Source organism: Diuraphis noxia, unplaced genomic scaffold, assembly GCF_037042655.1.
Source record: "Diuraphis noxia isolate RWA-SAM2 unplaced genomic scaffold, SU_Dnox_SAM2 contig0004, whole genome shotgun sequence".
Lineage (NCBI taxonomy): Eukaryota > Metazoa > Arthropoda > Insecta > Hemiptera > Aphididae > Diuraphis > Diuraphis noxia.
The window spans coordinates 60118448-60137613 of record NW_028301714.1 but is presented as its reverse complement, the minus strand read 5'-3'; the positions used below and the strand labels follow the sequence as shown (position 1 = coordinate 60137613).

Sequence of the window (19166 nt, the reverse complement as noted above, 5' to 3'; positions counted from 1 at the left end):
ATTATGCATTTAAAAAAATATATATATATTGTTTAATATTACAACCTCTGTGGTGGTTATATAGATAGACTCAATAATAGTAATAATAATAATCATAATAAAATTGTAAAAAAAAAAAACTAGAACATATAAAATACTGAGTGGCAGACATAGTAATAATTAAATATAATAATTAAAAGTCCAAGTGGAGTTTAAGCTTTCGAGAACATCACTTTCAAAAAATATATTTTACTAAAAAGTTACGAATAGTCATATATAAATAACTTTCTCATTGTAATTACTTACAAGATATTAACGGAATAATATATATGTTTAACTTACTACTCCACTTCACAATCAAAATATAGGACATATCCGTACGGCTTAATGTAGATCACAGTATTTGGCGATCACATGATATCTTAGATCTTCAACTTACATAAAACAAATCATGGTTACAATAAAGAAAATTGAAAAATAATTAATTATAATAGTATATTAATAACAAATCTTGATATAAAATTGAATTACTATACAGTGTTAAACGGAACATACAATATTGCAGGTACAATTGTATCATCATAATAGTATATAAGACAAAAATATATATATTTCACAACAAGCTTATAAAATGATTAAATAATATAAACCTATTCATATGATCACTTGTTGAACACTCAGTATAATACAAACAATTGATGGAATAAAATTTTATTATGTGCCTGTATTTTAATGAATTTAAAAAAAAATGTCTTTCAATCAATACAAGATATAACATATCATATCATAATAATAATAATAATATACAATAGTAAAATAATACAATAAATAATTATTAAAACAATGAATTTTTTATCAAAAAAATGTCTTATCATTTAATAGATTTTAAAATATAAACAATTAAAAGTAAAACCAATGTTTTATAAATGGCCCAAATTACAATAATGCTGGCACTAAAATTTTATTTGGTGGAAAAAAATATGATATAATTATACTCATAAAATATAAGCTATTTGATATATTGTATAAATAATATATATAATAATCATATTCATATGACAAATCAGAATTGAATTAATTGTATATAAGTATAATTCTAAAAATAAAAGTAGTCCAAAAGAAACAACAAAGGAAAACTAGCTAGGAATATGTTTAAATAATGAAAAAAATGTATCAACCCATATGATGGAACTCTAATCATACTACTTGGGAAGTTGGGAATGTATAATAATAAATGGGCTTTTTAATATTTAACAAATAATAAGTTGGAAACAAATCTTTTAACATGTTACACCATAGTTGATTCTAATAAATTGATAATATTTAATTTTTCTCTAATTTATTATGATAATTTATTTTTTTAAATAATTATAAAAAACTAAATGTCAAATGAAAATGTATTTTAAGCTTTAAAGGTTTTTTAAATTAGAAGGTATATTCTATTTAACTAAATAAATAATTCCACCATTTTTCCTATTTTTTATTTTCTATATACTATTGAAATGAAATTATACTAGATATAATCGATATGGAACAAAATAAAAAATACAATAAAATGTAATATAGTAAAAAAAATAATTTCAAGATTTTAATTTTAAAAATATACACAAATTCATAGTTGATATTTGATAGACAGTAACTAGTTGGAAAAAAATAAAATGAATTTGTTAGTTAAAAGAAATCTAAATAATAGACTTTAGTAAGATTCAATAATATAAACATTTAAATGGCGCCTGTTGTCACTATCACATTATCTATATTTTTTGTTTAAAGTAAATTGAATTAATTGTATAATTATGGGAAATATAATATTATTCATCATCAATCAATACCAAAAAAATTATATTGCAATAATACTATTTAGGTATTTTATTATACTCATAAAATTAAATTAAATATTTTATACATGTACAAAATGTATACTACTATGTATTTATTGTTTTATGGTGTTTTAATTTTCCATGATTCCTCTTGTATTCGATTAAAGCAGTCTGCTAGGAATGTGAACTATATAAATAAAAAATACATACAAAATCAGATTGATATAACAATAATATAAAAAAATTAAGTTTGTTCTTAATTACATTGAATCATATACTTACATAAGGAGTGTGTAATTTAACACATTTGGGGCTTTTTTCTTCACGTTGAAATTGAAAACTAAACAATCCATTAGTCTCATCAACCTCCCAGCATTTGATAGTTTTCCATGTGAATTCAACAATTTGATTCTGCAACATCAAATAATATAAATGCTAATTTTAATTTTATTATTGTTCTATATAATTTTGGTGCAGTTATAGGAGAAGTCTTATAAATATTTTTTAGTTTCAATGTATTTATACAATTTTTTTTAATCTAGAAAATTATTAATTTATTAAAAAAATACAAAAATCTACAACTAACTGTTTACTTATTTAAATTACCAAGCACTAACATTTAAATAATTTACTGAAATAAATAAAATTTAATTTAATTTACTAAAAACCAAATTTGTATGAAATGATAGATTAACACTTAAATTAACTTCAACGATTTTCCAACGTTCACATTCTTTGATAAATTTAAATTTTAAATATTAAAGTTTTTACATCAAGAAAATTTATATTATAAGGATAAATAATATATTTTTGCAATACAATATGATTTTAAAACACAATTTTTTTTTTATTAATCTATAAAAAAATTATTCCTCATAATTTCTAATCATCTTGTTTATACATTTTTGGAACATAAGATCATCTTAATTTTATTATTTTAAAATCATAAACATCCAGTCTCTAGTAATCATTAATTAATAAATATTACCTCAAGAGAACCATCTTCAGTACAAGCTATAAGTCTAAGACCTAAATAACCAACTGCTGCCATCACATGACCAGTCTTTCGAGAGTCACACGGACAATGTGGAAATATTACTTCACCATATCCAGGTAATTCTTTAGCCATTTTTAAATACTATAAAAACAATTTTTTTTAATTAAATTTTTTAATAATGTTTCATATTTATATACTAAAACCTTCAAAATTGTTTCATAAGCTGTGGTTAAAATAGTAAAATAAAAAATATGATGAATAATTACATCTAGTTTTTTGGAAGAATCTTGCAAAGCTTTTAGCTCATATAAACGGTCTCCTACAATGATATGATTGCGATCTACTTCGTCTATAGTACTCCAGAAAATAAATGTAGCAGCTAAATTATCAGATTCTATGAGACGAAGTTCAACAGCAGGGTTAAATAGCCATCGCTTTATACATAAACAACTAGCACTAGCCGTCCGGTAGTTTTGAACATAAAGTTGATGAGCTACTTCATTTGGTTGAATTTTCCTTTCTAATAAAATATAAGTAAATTATATTATAAATAAATAATGCATAAAACATAAATTTTAAATGTTTTAAAGTAATGATAAAAATAAACTATGCTATTATGTTAAGAAATTTTAATACTTACCAAAATTATACTCAACAATTTCAAATAGGTAAAAATAAACTGCTGTATTTTCAGCCATTTGTATTTTATCAACGACACTATTGTAAACACTATCAGCTGTTGCATTTTTTTTAGTTCTAATAACTACTATTTCACGGTCAGGTAATATTATTTTTAAATCCACTATGGAGTCAATATTCTGTATACAAAATAATGAAATAAAAATATTAAGTACTTATATTTAAGTCTAACAAATTAATAGTATTACCTGTATGTTTCCAGAATCAGCTAAAAAATCTTGCATAATTTCACATTCAGCTATTACACGAACAGCACATACCTTTTCCAAGTATAACTCTAAGCCTCTTCTTCTCGAATCAAGTTGTTGTTCACTTAACCTATTAAAAATATGCATTATTTATTGTATAAGATAAATTTTTTTATTTAGAACTTACGTAAAGGGCCATTTCCCTGGGATTTTAGGAAAACTATATCCAATAAACTCTCTTTTGAGGTTAGCATGTAAATTGGCAAATTCACTATATCGTTTTGAACACAAGTGACGACCAGCCATATATATATTGAACACCTAAATAGTAGTTTTATTTGTAAAAAAAAACCTCACTCTATTCTTATCTACAATGATTAACATGGATAGAAATAAAAGTTAAATATGCATTTTTCTTTTTAAATTGTATGGGAGGTTAGATCAGAAGATGTGATCTTATGATATATTTAATGTTTAGTACATTATGTAAGTAAAATATATAAAATATAAAGTAATAAACAATTTAAAACTATAAAAAAAATTTGTTTTTTTAAATAATTCATATTCACAATTATTTCTTATATTTTTAAAGAACTTATAACATTAATAATTAATATTCAGTGAGTAAAATGGGTTGTTTTTAAAATTGTATACTCAGTAAAAAAACAATGATTCCATGTAACTTAAAAAATCTAAGATAATATAATATCTAAATGTGTTATTTGTGAGCAACAATTTTATAAATCTGATAATTAATCCCACTTATTCATGTTTTCAATAACATGTTACTATGTTAGTATGATAATCAATACCATACTTATTAATAATTACTCACTAAGATGTATATGATAATACCATTATAAAAACTAAAATATAATAATCTCTCACCACATATTTGTCTCCATCTTTATCAACTGTATGATAATCTGGTACAGAAATTGGTAATGATCTTTTATCACTGTAATCTATATAATTATATGTAGATTGATCTTCACTTGGTTCAAGTCTTTCAGCTTCCTAAAATAAAATAACAGGAATTCAGTGTGATTTAAAAATTAACTAAAAATTTATTTTTAAGTTATATTTTTACCATTGAAAAAACATTGTTCTCTATTGTTACAAATTTTGGTTCAAGAAAAAAAAATTTAACTTATTTCTGAGCTACCCTAAGCCAATTGAATACGGTGAAAACTGTCTAAAGCAGAATCACATGGGACCAACAAAAAATTCTGTTATAAGCAGTTTTCCACTTTATTCAATAAAACGGAAAAATCCTGAATTATTCAATTCAAATAAATAAGAAATATCAAAGAATATTTTTCAATTTATTGTTTTAAATAATATAATTCATTAAAATTAAACTAAAATATAGGTTTTATAATTCATTCAAGACAATTAAATATGACGTATAAACATTTAGCATTTCCAAAAATGATGAAGAGATTTTTGTTTTGTTACGGTTGCTGCTATTTTTTCTTCTGTGTGTTGTTTGATTGATGAAACCAATTGAAGAAGATTATCATCTTGTTGATCAATAGCAAACCTATGTAGACTTTTTATTCCAATTAATGTTTCTTTTTATATATTAATCGTTGTGACTTCTTCATGCATTACTTCTTCTTCGTCGCCATATGAATTACTTTCACAACGATTTTGATAATGTACTACTTGGCTTTCCGTTACCAAATTTGTATCAATCATCAAAAACTCATTAACATTATTATCACTATTTAACAATGCACATTTTACAATCGCATATCTATATTTTATACTTTATTTTTTGGTTTATTTAACATGTGCGCCTCATTTTCCGGTTTATGCATGGTTTTTCCTTGCATGGGACTTAGAAAATTGTTCCGTTTCCACGTTATGAAGGTTCCGTTTTATTGAGAATGAGCATAGAAAAATTCCTTATTGGATATTTTTCTGTTTTAGACAGTTTTCACTGTAGTTATAAATTTATAACTAGGTATCAATAGATTAATAAAATATAAAAACTACAGGTTCATCAATAAGTTTTTAAATTGTTTTAGTTATTTAGTAAAAAATGAATAAGTCCTATGATAGTACTATTTCTACTTATTAAATGATCACTAAATAATTTGTCGGGCAGTATTTATAATTTAAGTTATTGATGAATAAAAATATTATAAAATAAAAGTTTAATATATTATTCTTGGACCATTTTTTTTTGCTGCAACTAGGATCAGTACCTATTTGAAAACATTTTGTTTATCCCATGTCATAGCCACAATGGAAACAAAAATATGTGGCAATATCATTGGTAAAAAAATATTTGAAAATTATGATGTCATTAAAAACTATATTGCAATATTATAATTATTATTATCATAATGATTCACTCTTACAAGATTACTTTTTTTTATTATTATAGGTAGTAGGAACCTAAATGAGTATAAAATTTGTTACGTGAAATATCACATAGTCATCACCAGTAACTTATGTTTTGATTAATGATTTTTTATGTATGATTATTAAGTAACTATTTTATTAAAATTTTAGTTTTAATTTATTATATTTTAAACATTCAATAATCTACATAACAATGTTTAACTCTGATAAACTTTATATCTACATAATTAAGAATAAACTTTGACATCACTATTACAAGAGTAAAATCATTGTTTGTGTATCTGTAAGAGGATGCTATATCTGCATGAATTTTTTCAGTCTTAATATGGTCAACATATAAAAAAATGTGCATACGGAATAAAGTCAATTTTGTAATATTTAATTAAATTGATCTATTATCAAGTATAAAGACAAGACTATTATCTAGGCCACATAAATTTTTACGTTTTAAATATAAGAGTATTTGAAATTGTATTTTTTGTAAAATTTAAAATGCTCAAAATTAAAAATCAAAAAAAAATCTAATTGGAGCTCTTAGTAATAGGTACTTACCTTTAAGCTTGATAATAGGTCAAATCATTCTAAAGTTAATCATAATAGTAAATTGTAATATTCTGAAAGTAAAATTTGGTAGTTAAACGTAAGTAAGAAAGTAATAACACAAAGGGTACAACGTCCTATTAATGTTTTAATCAGGTCATAACTGATAATATTTGAAAAATTTAACCTTTACTGTTTATCAAGTATATAAAACCAATCTTACATTGATTTCTTTTTAAATTATTAGTTGGAAATATTGTGTTAGCTACTATAATTTTTCTATAACTTAATTTAGGCGAATAATAGGTATCAGATTTAAGGAAAAGTGTAAAAGTGAAAAATGCTATTTGTTATTGAATGCAATAAATTGAATCGATATGTTTAAAAATCTGTTCAACAATTGAAAAATATTTTTTATTAACCATGCTTATCTCTTAAAAACAGAAAATAATCAAAATATTTTGCACATACTTGAGGTGTAACAGAAATTACAGTCAGCGTCAACACATCACCGCCCGATTTGATCAAGTCTACGACTTGTTTGTGTGTTGATCCTTCGACGTTCACATTGTTCCTAAACAACAAACACAGTATTGTGAAGTTTTTTGGGGTTTTTCGAGTTTTTTCGTCACGAATCCGCGCGGGGATTCACATCCCATCCATAGATAATGGACAGACTCGTGACGAGAAAAGAAACAAACAAAGCGCACAAGCACGAGCCTTACACTTCGAGGATCCTGTCTCCTTTTCGAATCCCCGCGTCGTAGGCCGCCCCTCCTTCGAGCACGGCACTGACGTGCTGCAAAGGAGCGTAGAGTTGACCATTTATGCTCTTAAGTTGACCGCCCTCGCTAACCTGACCGCGAACGTTAAATCCGAAGCCGGTGACGCTCTTCGTTATCGTGACTTCACGGGGGCCCGCCGGTACTTTCGACGACATCGTCCATCAACACTACTCCATCACCTGAACGAGCAATAAACACATGCGAGATCGTCGACGGCAAGAGTGCGAAATTAGCGTTCGTTCATTTTGAAAACCATCAGTGATGGGTCAGGAATAATATTATTATTATCATCCGACGACGTTTCGATAACACGGCCACTATCAATGTAATAGTATCATTACGATATGAACACTTTGAACAGTAGTAAATATTACGACTCGGATTTCTCCACGATACAGACATCAGCAGCTAAAATACGGATCAACAATTATTTGTCATGTATAATATCCGTTTGTTCGTACCATATTTATAACGACGACAATTTATTTAAAAATTTATCAAAACTATATTGTGAATTTAGTGTTTACATTTTCAAATTATTACCGTATCACATTATCAAGTACAGGAGCTTTCCTGCACGAAAAATGTAAACATTAACTATATAAATGGAGGGAAATTTGAAAATAACTGAACAACAAGATAAACACAAGTGCTTCCATTGGTCAATGGGTAGGTAGTTACAAGTTATAATGTTAGGTTCAAATTCAAATGTATTTTAGATTTAATATATCTACCAACCAAAATGGATAAATTTCAAATTCAAATAACGTTGTATTAAAATTAACACAATTTCAACCAATAATTAAATAATAGTGCTCACTGTTCAAATAGATGTTAAATATAAATTGTTTACACTCTAAATGTCGGTGAAATCATTTATTTATTGATTACATAACGTTAGTTCAAGTTAAAATCACTTATCAATAGACATTATCATAATTTATTTGTATAATAACTGTAAAGCAAATGAATATTAAATAGTTATAGTTACATGTTGATTTCAGAAATTCTTAGTGATAAAAATTTAAGACTCAGCTGTTCAACTAAATATAAAACGTTTAGTTGCTAAAATTATAGCGATTAAAGAGCCGCGCCGTTATATGAAATTAAAAAAATAACTTGATATAGGTAAAACATTACTTTTAAATTACCTATTCTTATTTTTCACGATCATCTAATTATATTACCTACCTAAGATTCACTATAGATAACAATGCGACTATTGCGACTATCAGAAAATTTCCAGAGTTGGGAATTTGGGATGAGTTCAATTTTTGGACGTGATCGTTACGTGTTTGTGGCACCTTGTTGTTGTAGCCTGAGAGTTATTTCAATTTCTAAATTTTAAATTAAAAAAAAAAAAAAAAATACTTATACAAAAACTGAATCAAGTGCCGACTACCTATTATATGGCTATATAGTATATATCATATTATGGTTATGGTGATATAATTTCATATCATAATCTTTTTAGCCTACAAAGCAGAGAGTCCATATTTTAGATAAGGAATAAGGATACACTCTTTGATGAATTCGTAGATTCGTCTGTGATGAGTGTTTAACTATAATGTAGCTTACGAATAAATTTCATGTATGACGAAGAAAGAAGGTTATATCAAATATCCAACCACCTTGCTGAAGCACTCAACCCGGACCCCAACAATATACACAAGATCATACTATTTCTCAGACAAACGAATCTTATAAACAAACTGTAAATTGTAAATAATACTATTCACTTAACTCCTAATTACTACTACTTTGTCTTGTTTTAAATACTAAATCACTTTGTATATCTTTTTAAATATTAATGTAATATGTAAATATACTAATATATAATGTACTGTTACATCCAATGGCCATAGACGCCGCGGATAGTTGTTTAATAAAAAAAAAAAAAAAAATTTCATGTATGATAAGTGTACGAACAAGTTTATATTTTGTGTATATACCCAACTATTATTGTAGAACATGAATGTTTGAATCGTGAAATAGAATAGGTCATTAATCAACAACACTATTGTCTCACAGTTTTGACTTTTGACGCACTGGTTTACTTAAATTTTAACTCTCTCAATCCACCCCTTTTCAAAAAGAATTTATGATTTAATTTTCCTTTAATTTAAAAATCTGGTTTAAAACTTTCATATTAGCTTATTGATGCATCTTTAATATAATGATATGATATGAATTCCTCCTTTTTTAAAGATATTCATTAATATTTTTATTGCAATATTACATTAATAATAATCCATATGTATGTATACAAAATCATTAATCAATAAAAAAAAATCATATAGGTACCTAAAATAGTTTAAAAATTATAATCAATACCTGTCTTTGTAAATAATAATAATACAGTTCCTTTTAGAATTTCTTAAAGCATATTATTGTTTAAATATAATAACGATGTATAATAATGAATAATTTAATGTTTTCCCTTTTCCCTTTTCCCTTTTCCAGTTAAGAACTTGCATTAACCAGTATTATGGTACTTGGTTTTGACTTGTGATTTACAACTATTGACTCACGCATCCACCTCCTTGCCCATATTATATTGTCATAAATTCGACAAATCAAATAAAACAATAATCTACATCGTACACATCGAACATTGAATAAACGTATATTAATTATTCTATCTTCTATATCATAAACGTGAATTAAACCTATTCAGTGGCTTAAAATATAGGAAGGTACTTAAACTTTAAATTAATAGGTAATTATAAATATTTTAAACCATTAATCCATGACCTATACGGGCAGTATACATTCTCACAATGGCGTTTGTAGTGAGAGGGCGTAAAGGGGCTATTTCTCCCTTCCTATAATGGTTCAACTACACGTACCTACTTCAATATCAATATCCTTAAAATTAATACGGCTAAAACCTAAAACTAATATGAGATAATAAATTTGTATTTCGCCACAAGTGGGATTTTATCCTGCGCACTTTCACTCTGCACTCCCGTCTTCTAAGTATAAGAATAATAAAAGATTTATTTATATATCTATGACAACATTAATTACCGCAAATCAGTTTAAAAGTTCAGACTGCAACGGAATCTATCGACGTGGTTTTTAAATCATCAACACGTGATATGCCTGCTTGAAGAATGACCTACGTAGTACATTTTGTTTTCTATGGTACGTACGCGATCATCAGTTAGCTAGTTAGCATAAATCGTGGTAACTAGGTAGCGCCACCATATACGCATTTTTGTATATTTTGATTTTCAAATTTCCGAATTCCGTGGTGATATTTTATAATCTCTCAGTATTGAAAATAATTAAACAAATGTCATAATTCTATATTTATTTGTATGACAAGTATACAGTCTGTCAGTACAGAATGATTCACAATGTGTGTCACAGTGGTGTATATAGGTTTTAGGGAGGGGGTAGTGGGCGGCAGTCCCTCCCGAAATTACAGTCTTAACTATTAAATATAATATAGTAGCTTCTAGGTGCTAGATCATTATTGTTGGTTGCTACATATTTGAGCCCACCACGAAAATTATTTCTATATACGCTACTGGTGGGCCATGGCCCACCTCGCGAGCACGCCTATGATGTGTAAAGCATTTGTTTCGATTATTAGACGATCGATAATTAATAAGAGACAAGAGTACCTACATGAAAATACAAATTGTTAGATATTGTACATTCGTATAAGATGACAAGAGGTAGTTACCAACGTACAAAAACTTTTAAAGCGTAAAACTTATTTGAAATACCTACCTACTTGTTTTAGGTGATGAAAAAATTTGATTATTTTGTCGATTTTGTGTTATTAACTAATAGAAAGGTGAAATATTATTTTCTGAATATTAAGCTTATTCAATGATATTTTTAATACTTATTTGTTAAACATTATGATTATAATTCATATTTTACTATATTTTATGAATGTTTTAGGTTAATGAACCTGTCATGGACTGGCTAAGTGATGAGTTAACTAGTACAAACCTAATGCTGTTATAGTAATTGTTATATTAATAACTGTAGGGATAAAAGTAGTAACTCAAAATGAAACTATGAATTCTGTAAATTCCTGCAGCACACGTGTTTTAAAAATCACTGGGCAGGTACTTTATGTTTTAACTTTTTGCTGATCCAGTTTAATTGTACTTAACTAAAGAAAGTTTTCTCGTTTTAACGAATTTAGTAATGGTTATTTTTGCACGTGACGGTTGCTAGGGTCTAGGGACAAGTAGGGGGTGCGAATTGCGAAGCATCTTCAAATATTCTGTTAGTCCTACAAGTGAAGTTATTAATTATGTACTTATGAGTTACACTAAAATGTGAGGAATAAAAAAACAGCTATGGACTAATGCATGACACAATAATAACGTTTTTCAAACATTTCACTATTAAATAATGAAAACTATTTGAAAAATAAATTAGATACTGCAGAAGATATTAATAACACGTTTACAACTGAAGACTGGAATTTATTTGATTAATTAATTATTGTTATTATTATTATTGACAAAAATATTGTGATTAAAGGAGGAAAAAAATTTCAAACTTTAATCGTAAGATTTTTGTATAATTCAAATACCGCCTCTATATAGACTATTTTTGAATGTTTTTAACATAAACGATCGTAATTTACTTATAAATAGAAATTAGAATATTGATATTTAAAAAAATTGTAAAAAATCAGCCAATTGACTTAAATAAATTTTTTTACCATATAAATTTTTCTCAAAATAAGATTCACAAATTGGCTGTATTGAATTGTTTTCGAGAATTTTTTTAATCAATTTTTGAGTTTTTTATTTTCAGTATAAAAAAATAAAAATAAATGTAACGCAAGTGTCTACCTATGCTCTAAACATTTTTTTTTATATTAATTAGAATAAAAGTTATTTCATTTGACAGACACCCTGTATGGCTGTATGTATATAATATATATATATATATATATATATATATATATATATATATATATATATATATATATATATATATATATATATATATATTATATATGTATAATTTATTTTAAAACCCAAATCAGGTTCGTCTATTATAGTGTCTAGATAATAACGAATTGTTGCGGCTCACGGTTATTTACAATTTTTTTCTTGATAATATTGCTTTAATAAATTGCATCTAAGCATTTTCGTACTGATTCTATCGCTTTTATATTCGTCAGATAACATTATAAATTGTTATCATTTTATGGATGTTGGCCACTACAGAAGACATAATAAACTCCAAGACTAAATTAACGATATAATAATATAAATCTAATATTATATTAAATGAGTAGTTTTATTTTTGTCAAGTTTTATGACTTAATACATTTTTTTCTTTAAATGCCAATCTCAGTAATTTTGTGAGCTATGGCATCCTGCCATTTACAATACCCTATTTTTATTTCTTTATTACATATATTATATTATAGTTTTTTGTTTTTAAATTTATATTGGCAATACATTTATTGAAGAAATGCCAAGTTTGTTTTAAACATTTCAATTATGAATTTAAACCATCAAAAATAAATATTACCTAAATTTTATTTAAGTATTCTTACCTTGGGTCGGTAAATTACTTACTTATTATTATTATTATTCGCTTACATTTTAATCGCAGTACACTAGTACCTACATCCAGTGGCATATTTTGTATGTTTTTTGGGGGAGTGTTCAGGTAATATAGGTATATACTTATTTGTTAATTGGTTGCAATATTTCTCTGTTTTACTTCTAACCACTAAGTTCATAATATACTTATCAAATATTGTAATGAAACATTTTTTATTTATTTTATTAAAAGTAGTATTTTTTACGTAATTTAAATCATACATTTATAAAATACCTACTGCAAACATAATTTTTATTTAAAAATAAAAGCAAGCAATAATAATTTTTAAAATAGAAAATAGAAAATAATAAATACACTTAAAAGTATTATATAAATTAATTTAAATAATAAATTCAAGATGCCTTTTTATAAGCTCAATTTCATCAGTAGTAATTTGTTTATTTCTTTGAATCGATAACATGGCCAAACCATTTAATCTATCTTCCATAATAAAATTAAAAATATAGGTATTAGTTTTAAATAAATAAAATAAACTATTAAAAAATTATATTTACTTGAGATATCGTGTTTCGTAAGTAAGTCTTTATTCTTTTTAAATTTGAAAAGGTTCTCTCATTCGATGCTGAAGAAACTGGTCATGTTGCAAATATTTTTAGCAATTTAAAAACATTTGGATACTCGTATATTTCTTGATTGCATATAGTATATTATTGCTTCCATTGCGTTTTTTGGTAAATTGCAAGTCTCAAGGCATAGATATATTTGCATTAAATGTACTTGCTGAACCCTTCGAATTTTCAAAAATAGTATGAAATTCAATATTTACACTTATACTACGTAATGTCTGAAATCCTTTAAAGGTATCTTCTGCAAGGCACCTACTACTAAATCTATAGTTATCCGTTGTAATTTTTTTGATAATGTTAGTCCAAGACCAAATCCTTTAGCTGCAATATGTAAACAGATAATAAATTCACCTTGTAATATGGAAGAACGCAAATTACTCGCTTGTGTATAGATGTGTCTGAATCCGCCAAATTATAAATTAAGTCTAATGATTTAGTAATACACTCAAAAAGTTCCAGAAAACCATTTACAGCATGATACTGCTCTATCCACCGAGTAGAGCATAGTCATTTTAAAGATATTTTGTAATATTATACTTTAAATTCTTCAATTGCATTATTCAAAACATGTTTACGCTTCGGATAAAAAAATTTCTAGTTTTTGAAATTTCCCCTAAACAATTTCTTATTCCTTGTACTGAGTAGGAATTAAATACAGAAAGATTTATTAGATTTAACACATGAGCTACGAAATGAATGTTACGCAACCTTACCTGCATGGACGTAAATAGAAGGGGACAAATGAGTCCATCGGCTCTGGTGGAAAATTGTTCAGAAGTTTAAGGATAGCAGCATCATTGTCACAATTTAAATATTTTCTTTAGAGTCGGGGCTGAACTGATCTTACTGATCTCGTGTTGTTAACTTTAAAATTAGTGATTTATTACTATTAACCTATACTATCAAACTTAAAGTTAAGAACAGTAACTGTATTTATATAACTTGGCATCTTGGCGCTTGTACAATATTTAAATTTGAATTATGATATAGGTAATGATCATTTTTAAATTGTGATATTTTACGTACACATTAGTCATAACTTGCATAAAATTTAAGTGTTGTAAAAAAGCCAATGTACAAACACAGATCATATTGTATTTTTACACTTGATAATAGGTTAATTCATTTTAATATTAAAGCTAACAACAAAAGATAGGATCTGCAGAACACAAATTTACTTTTATGTTTCAACTCTTGGTTCAAATAAAAAAAAATAGTGCACTGAAATCCAATCGTTTACGTTTTAATAACAAATCTAAATGACTAAGCCACAATATGTTTAATGTAAAGCAGCTGTTATTATGGTTAGATTTTAGTGATGTTTTTTTTTTTTTAAATGAATCTACTTTTTATTTATAGTAAAATTTCTAAATTAAGTAATTATTTTATGACAAGAAACCTGGAATTTTACACGTATATACATCAAATGTTGATTGTTTATAAGATATTTAAGTTATTCTTACTATTACTTGCAAATCTTTGTGTATCTAAATAATTTTCGGAGACACTTTTCTTTGAATTTTCATGAGAGCAGTAACAAATTTAGTGACATCAAAGCTTTGGGCATTAAAATTCTAAATATTTCTCGTTTTATACTATATATTATAGGTATACCTGTGAATTGTGATAAATGGCAATACTAATAATTAATATATAAAATACCTATATAATAACATTATAATAAGGAATATATAAATAAGACTTTATCTATCTTAGACTTTACAAAACACATTACAATGATTGTAGACTGTAGTGTTCATCTTCAACTATTAATATTATATCCAACTGTGAAACGGATATACTCAATTTATATTAATCTAATTTATTTGTTTGTCAATAAATTGGTTCTTGTTAGTAAGTATAAACATATCATAATAAATTCATAATAGACATATTATTTACGTATTACATACATGTAGTATGTATACTTTACATACCCATAACACATTATGCATATTATAGTATTTTACAGCGCATATTGATGTCCATAAACGATTCATTAATATTTACACCCCTGGTTTTGGTTTTAATAAAAAAAATTATCATCGTTGCGTGATAAAAAAAAAAGTAATACAGTAGACTGGAGTAGAGTATACTTAATATTGAATATAAGCTATAATAATTAATAGTACCTACCTATATACGAATTGTTATATGGGCTACTAACAAATATTGTACATAACTCTTTCGATTCACGAATCTATAAGAGAAAACTTTTTGTCTTATTTCAAGCTCTGTCAATATACTATATCATATTTTGGCATTTCATCATTTTTAAAAAATTTGAAATTACCTCCTTGTATTTAAGTACAACCATCATCATACATGCATCTGCTGTCTGTGTTTGACTACATGTACAATATTCTAATCGATTGATGAGCTATTGAATGTGGATCATTGTGGATCATGTGGATCTGCTGCTTCTTAAAGTATAATTTATGCATTATATGACAATATCAATATATCATGTTTGTATATGTATGTATACCAATTTCAATAACATTGAATTAAAAAATAGATTAAATCAATCTATCGAAATAAACGAATAAAAACTTTCTAACAATGCAATCGTTGCAATTTATTAATAATAACATACTAGGTATTTAGTTTACATATTATAACATATTGAAATACTTTATATACTATAGTATATAGTAGCGTAATTGTGGGGTGCAAGGGTGAGCATTTGCCCCTCAGGCATTTGACTAGGGGCAACTAATTATTTGACCCCCATATTTTACACTATAGACTTTTGAATTATTTATAACTCAACTAGTATCTACTAAAAATATTATATATATTATATAGCATTAAATTATATTATTTGTATTTCATTAGTCTCACAAAGTTGCATGATTAAAAATATCATTTAAAATCATATTTATTGTATATAGTTGTATTTTAAGCGCGCAGTCTGGCAGACTTTCTATTTTTTGTCTGCAAGTTTAATTTTATATTAAACTATAAGCGTTTTTTCTTATATAATATTATAATATGATATATTCAAATTATTAACATACTGTAATATTTAATATATTTGATTAGTCCTAGATAAGTTAATATACTTTTTTTATAAATGTATTCAATGGGTCAACTAAAAATACCTACATAATAATAATATATGGGTATTTTTCATACTGTATTATAATTTATGTTTTAAATTTTATGTTTACGTCATAATTAAGTTAAACTATTATGGAATATCTATATCCACGATCTGCATAAAAAAATAATCAATTTTTTTCTTTTTTTTAGGACTTGGTTGTTGGACACGCATTTTTGTTTGTCCTTCCATTTCTCCACAATTACACCACTGTTGAATACAGTTAAACATTTCCATTCAAAAATTATCTGTTTTGATCACAATTCATATAGGTAATAACAATTAACAATTTTAAAAACCTAACATCTTATACAGTATCAGCTATTAATAAATTAATAGGGTTGGTATGACGGAATTCGTAACAATTATGTAATAATACAAATATTACTTACAACAAATAAAAATAATAGTAATAATAATTATAACAATTATAATAATGATTGGGGAAGGCATATTGTTTTATAACAGTTAAAAATTTGAATTACACAAACAACAAATATTATATATCATAATATTATACATAATATAACATGTAGAATGTAGATGTACAAAAAATATTAATATATAATCCCGATCGTCACCATAAACAATTTGGTGTGAATCGTCTGAATAATGATAAGGTATTGGTATGTTTTGTATACGCACTTTATCAAATTTATATTAGGTAACTACTCGTTGATAGTATTTAATGTTTGATTATCAAACTTTGATTAATATTATTTAGTCACTATTATTAACTAGATAACAATAGTTTAACAAATTATGATAATCACAATATTTACACAACAAGTTGTAATTAATGATTTATTGTTAATTCGAAAGTACGATTTCGAAACAAAATATTACATAAATGTATGATAACACTTCGTTTAAATTTTTACTATTTTATGTTATAATTTCACTAAGTACAAAATATAATGAATAAAAGTTCGTCACTATACGATTGTAAAATTATTAAACAATGATTGTCAGTTATCACTATAATAGTCGCTGTAAATATTTAATATACTAACTGTACCTAATATAATAATTAATTATAATATGTGCATAATATATTATGCACTTATTTAAGTAGTGATATAAATATATAATCCTGATTGTACTAGTATTACGGAAAAAATCTGTTAGGTCTTAGGTACCTCCGCAAAAAAATATGCGTATAATATAATCAAATGAGCAAATTAGGAAACCTACAGTATGCTGCAGCCTGCAGATACTATGTGGATTGTAATGAAAAAAGAAAATCACTGATTTGGTAACAAATGAATATCATTAGAGCCCAACAAAAACAATAAGATGGACATGTGATTGAATTTGGCAATGGAAGCGTTGATGCAAAGACCATTGAATAGTTTTTGATAGGTAGCTCTGAAATGAAGCTGTGTGCAATGAGCTATAAAACGAACCATACATAATATTATTATTATATTATTACGACGTTGTCATTTATCACCATCATTGGCATATTCTGCCATCATTATAGTAAACAAAAATGCAATTTTATAGGATATACTTACCAAGGTCAGGTATATTGTATATTTATTGATGTAAAAAAAAAAAATGATTAAAACTGTGTGTAGTAATTATCACTCATTCATAAGTAGCGTAATTTTATCTTAAAACTGTTTTTTATTGTTGATTATTTAATAAACATTGGTTGATAACAGAACTACGGTGACTTAACAACAATTTGATATCTCGAATCGATTTTTATTATTTTCATTTATGCTTCAACTTCAAGCACCGTTGTGACGGCAACACTGTAAGTCAGTTAACGTTGTAAACGAACTTTTAAATTTAAAACTCTTTTGTGTTTAAGTTTCAGCAAGCTAAGTACTTCGGAGAATTCGCGACTACCGCTCGAGAATAAGCGGTTTAAAATTACTGAGTCAACCTATGTCTGATACAATATAATATATTCTCAAATAAAAATAATCATAATGGTACCTACTATTTACTAGAGTATCATAATAAAATGTATTGTCAATAGACACGGAAGTGTCTGTGTCATAGGCAATGGATTTCAAGGGCGTAAATAGAAATTTAATCATGGAGGGTCAAATGTATTTTTTAAATTTTACCCGCCCACAATTGACCCCTTGCCCATCACACCATGAATATAATTTTTTTAATATAAATTCGTAATATCTTTAAACTGGACAAAGAGTGGTTTCGCATTGTATAATATTATATCAATAGACATATAACATTTTAAATATTATACAATTTGATAAAGTATAAACAATTAATATCAATATTTTTATAAATTTTAATCATTTTAAGCATACCATACTAACACTAATTTAGGTTAATACTACAATAATAACTATTAATGTTTTGAAATATTTAAATTATTGTTATTGTTATAATAGTTACACATTCAATACAAGTTAACTTAAAAGATAAATGCATTAATTTATAATTTATAAATGTATGATTTTACCTGTAAATGGTTCGCGATAAACAAACAATAAGGAATTTAATATTACAATATTATTAC

At 25.7% G+C, this 19166-nt stretch overlaps 1 protein-coding gene and 2 long non-coding RNA genes across 3 annotated transcripts; all 3 read right to left on the bottom strand.

The window, feature by feature from the left end:
• Positions 1–1833: 1833 nt before the first annotated feature.
• On the bottom strand, positions 1834–7795 carry Snx27 (sorting nexin 27). Its single transcript, XM_015515826.2, has 10 exons — positions 7322–7795; positions 7068–7170; positions 4572–4700; positions 3871–4004; positions 3684–3813; positions 3437–3614; positions 3063–3316; positions 2788–2937; positions 2082–2210; positions 1834–1986 (listed from the first exon to the last, which is right to left on the bottom strand). Exons 1-10 carry the CDS (start codon positions 7534–7536, stop codon positions 1921–1923), a joined length of 1488 nt encoding a protein of 495 aa, XP_015371312.1. The 5' UTR covers positions 7537–7795; the 3' UTR covers positions 1834–1920.
• A 5543-nt stretch (positions 7796–13338) lies between these two features.
• Positions 13339–14451, bottom strand: LOC149056265 (uncharacterized). Its single transcript, XR_016191680.1, has 3 exons — positions 14277–14451; positions 13492–14200; positions 13339–13417 (listed from the first exon to the last, which is right to left on the bottom strand). It is a non-coding gene; the product is annotated as an uncharacterized LOC149056265 (long non-coding RNA).
• A 1665-nt stretch (positions 14452–16116) lies between these two features.
• Positions 16117–18504, bottom strand: LOC149056264 (uncharacterized). The gene is made up of 2 exons (XR_016191760.1): positions 18184–18504; positions 16117–18059 (listed from the first exon to the last, which is right to left on the bottom strand). It is a non-coding gene; the product is annotated as an uncharacterized LOC149056264 (long non-coding RNA).
• Positions 18505–19166: the final 662 nt, after the last annotated feature.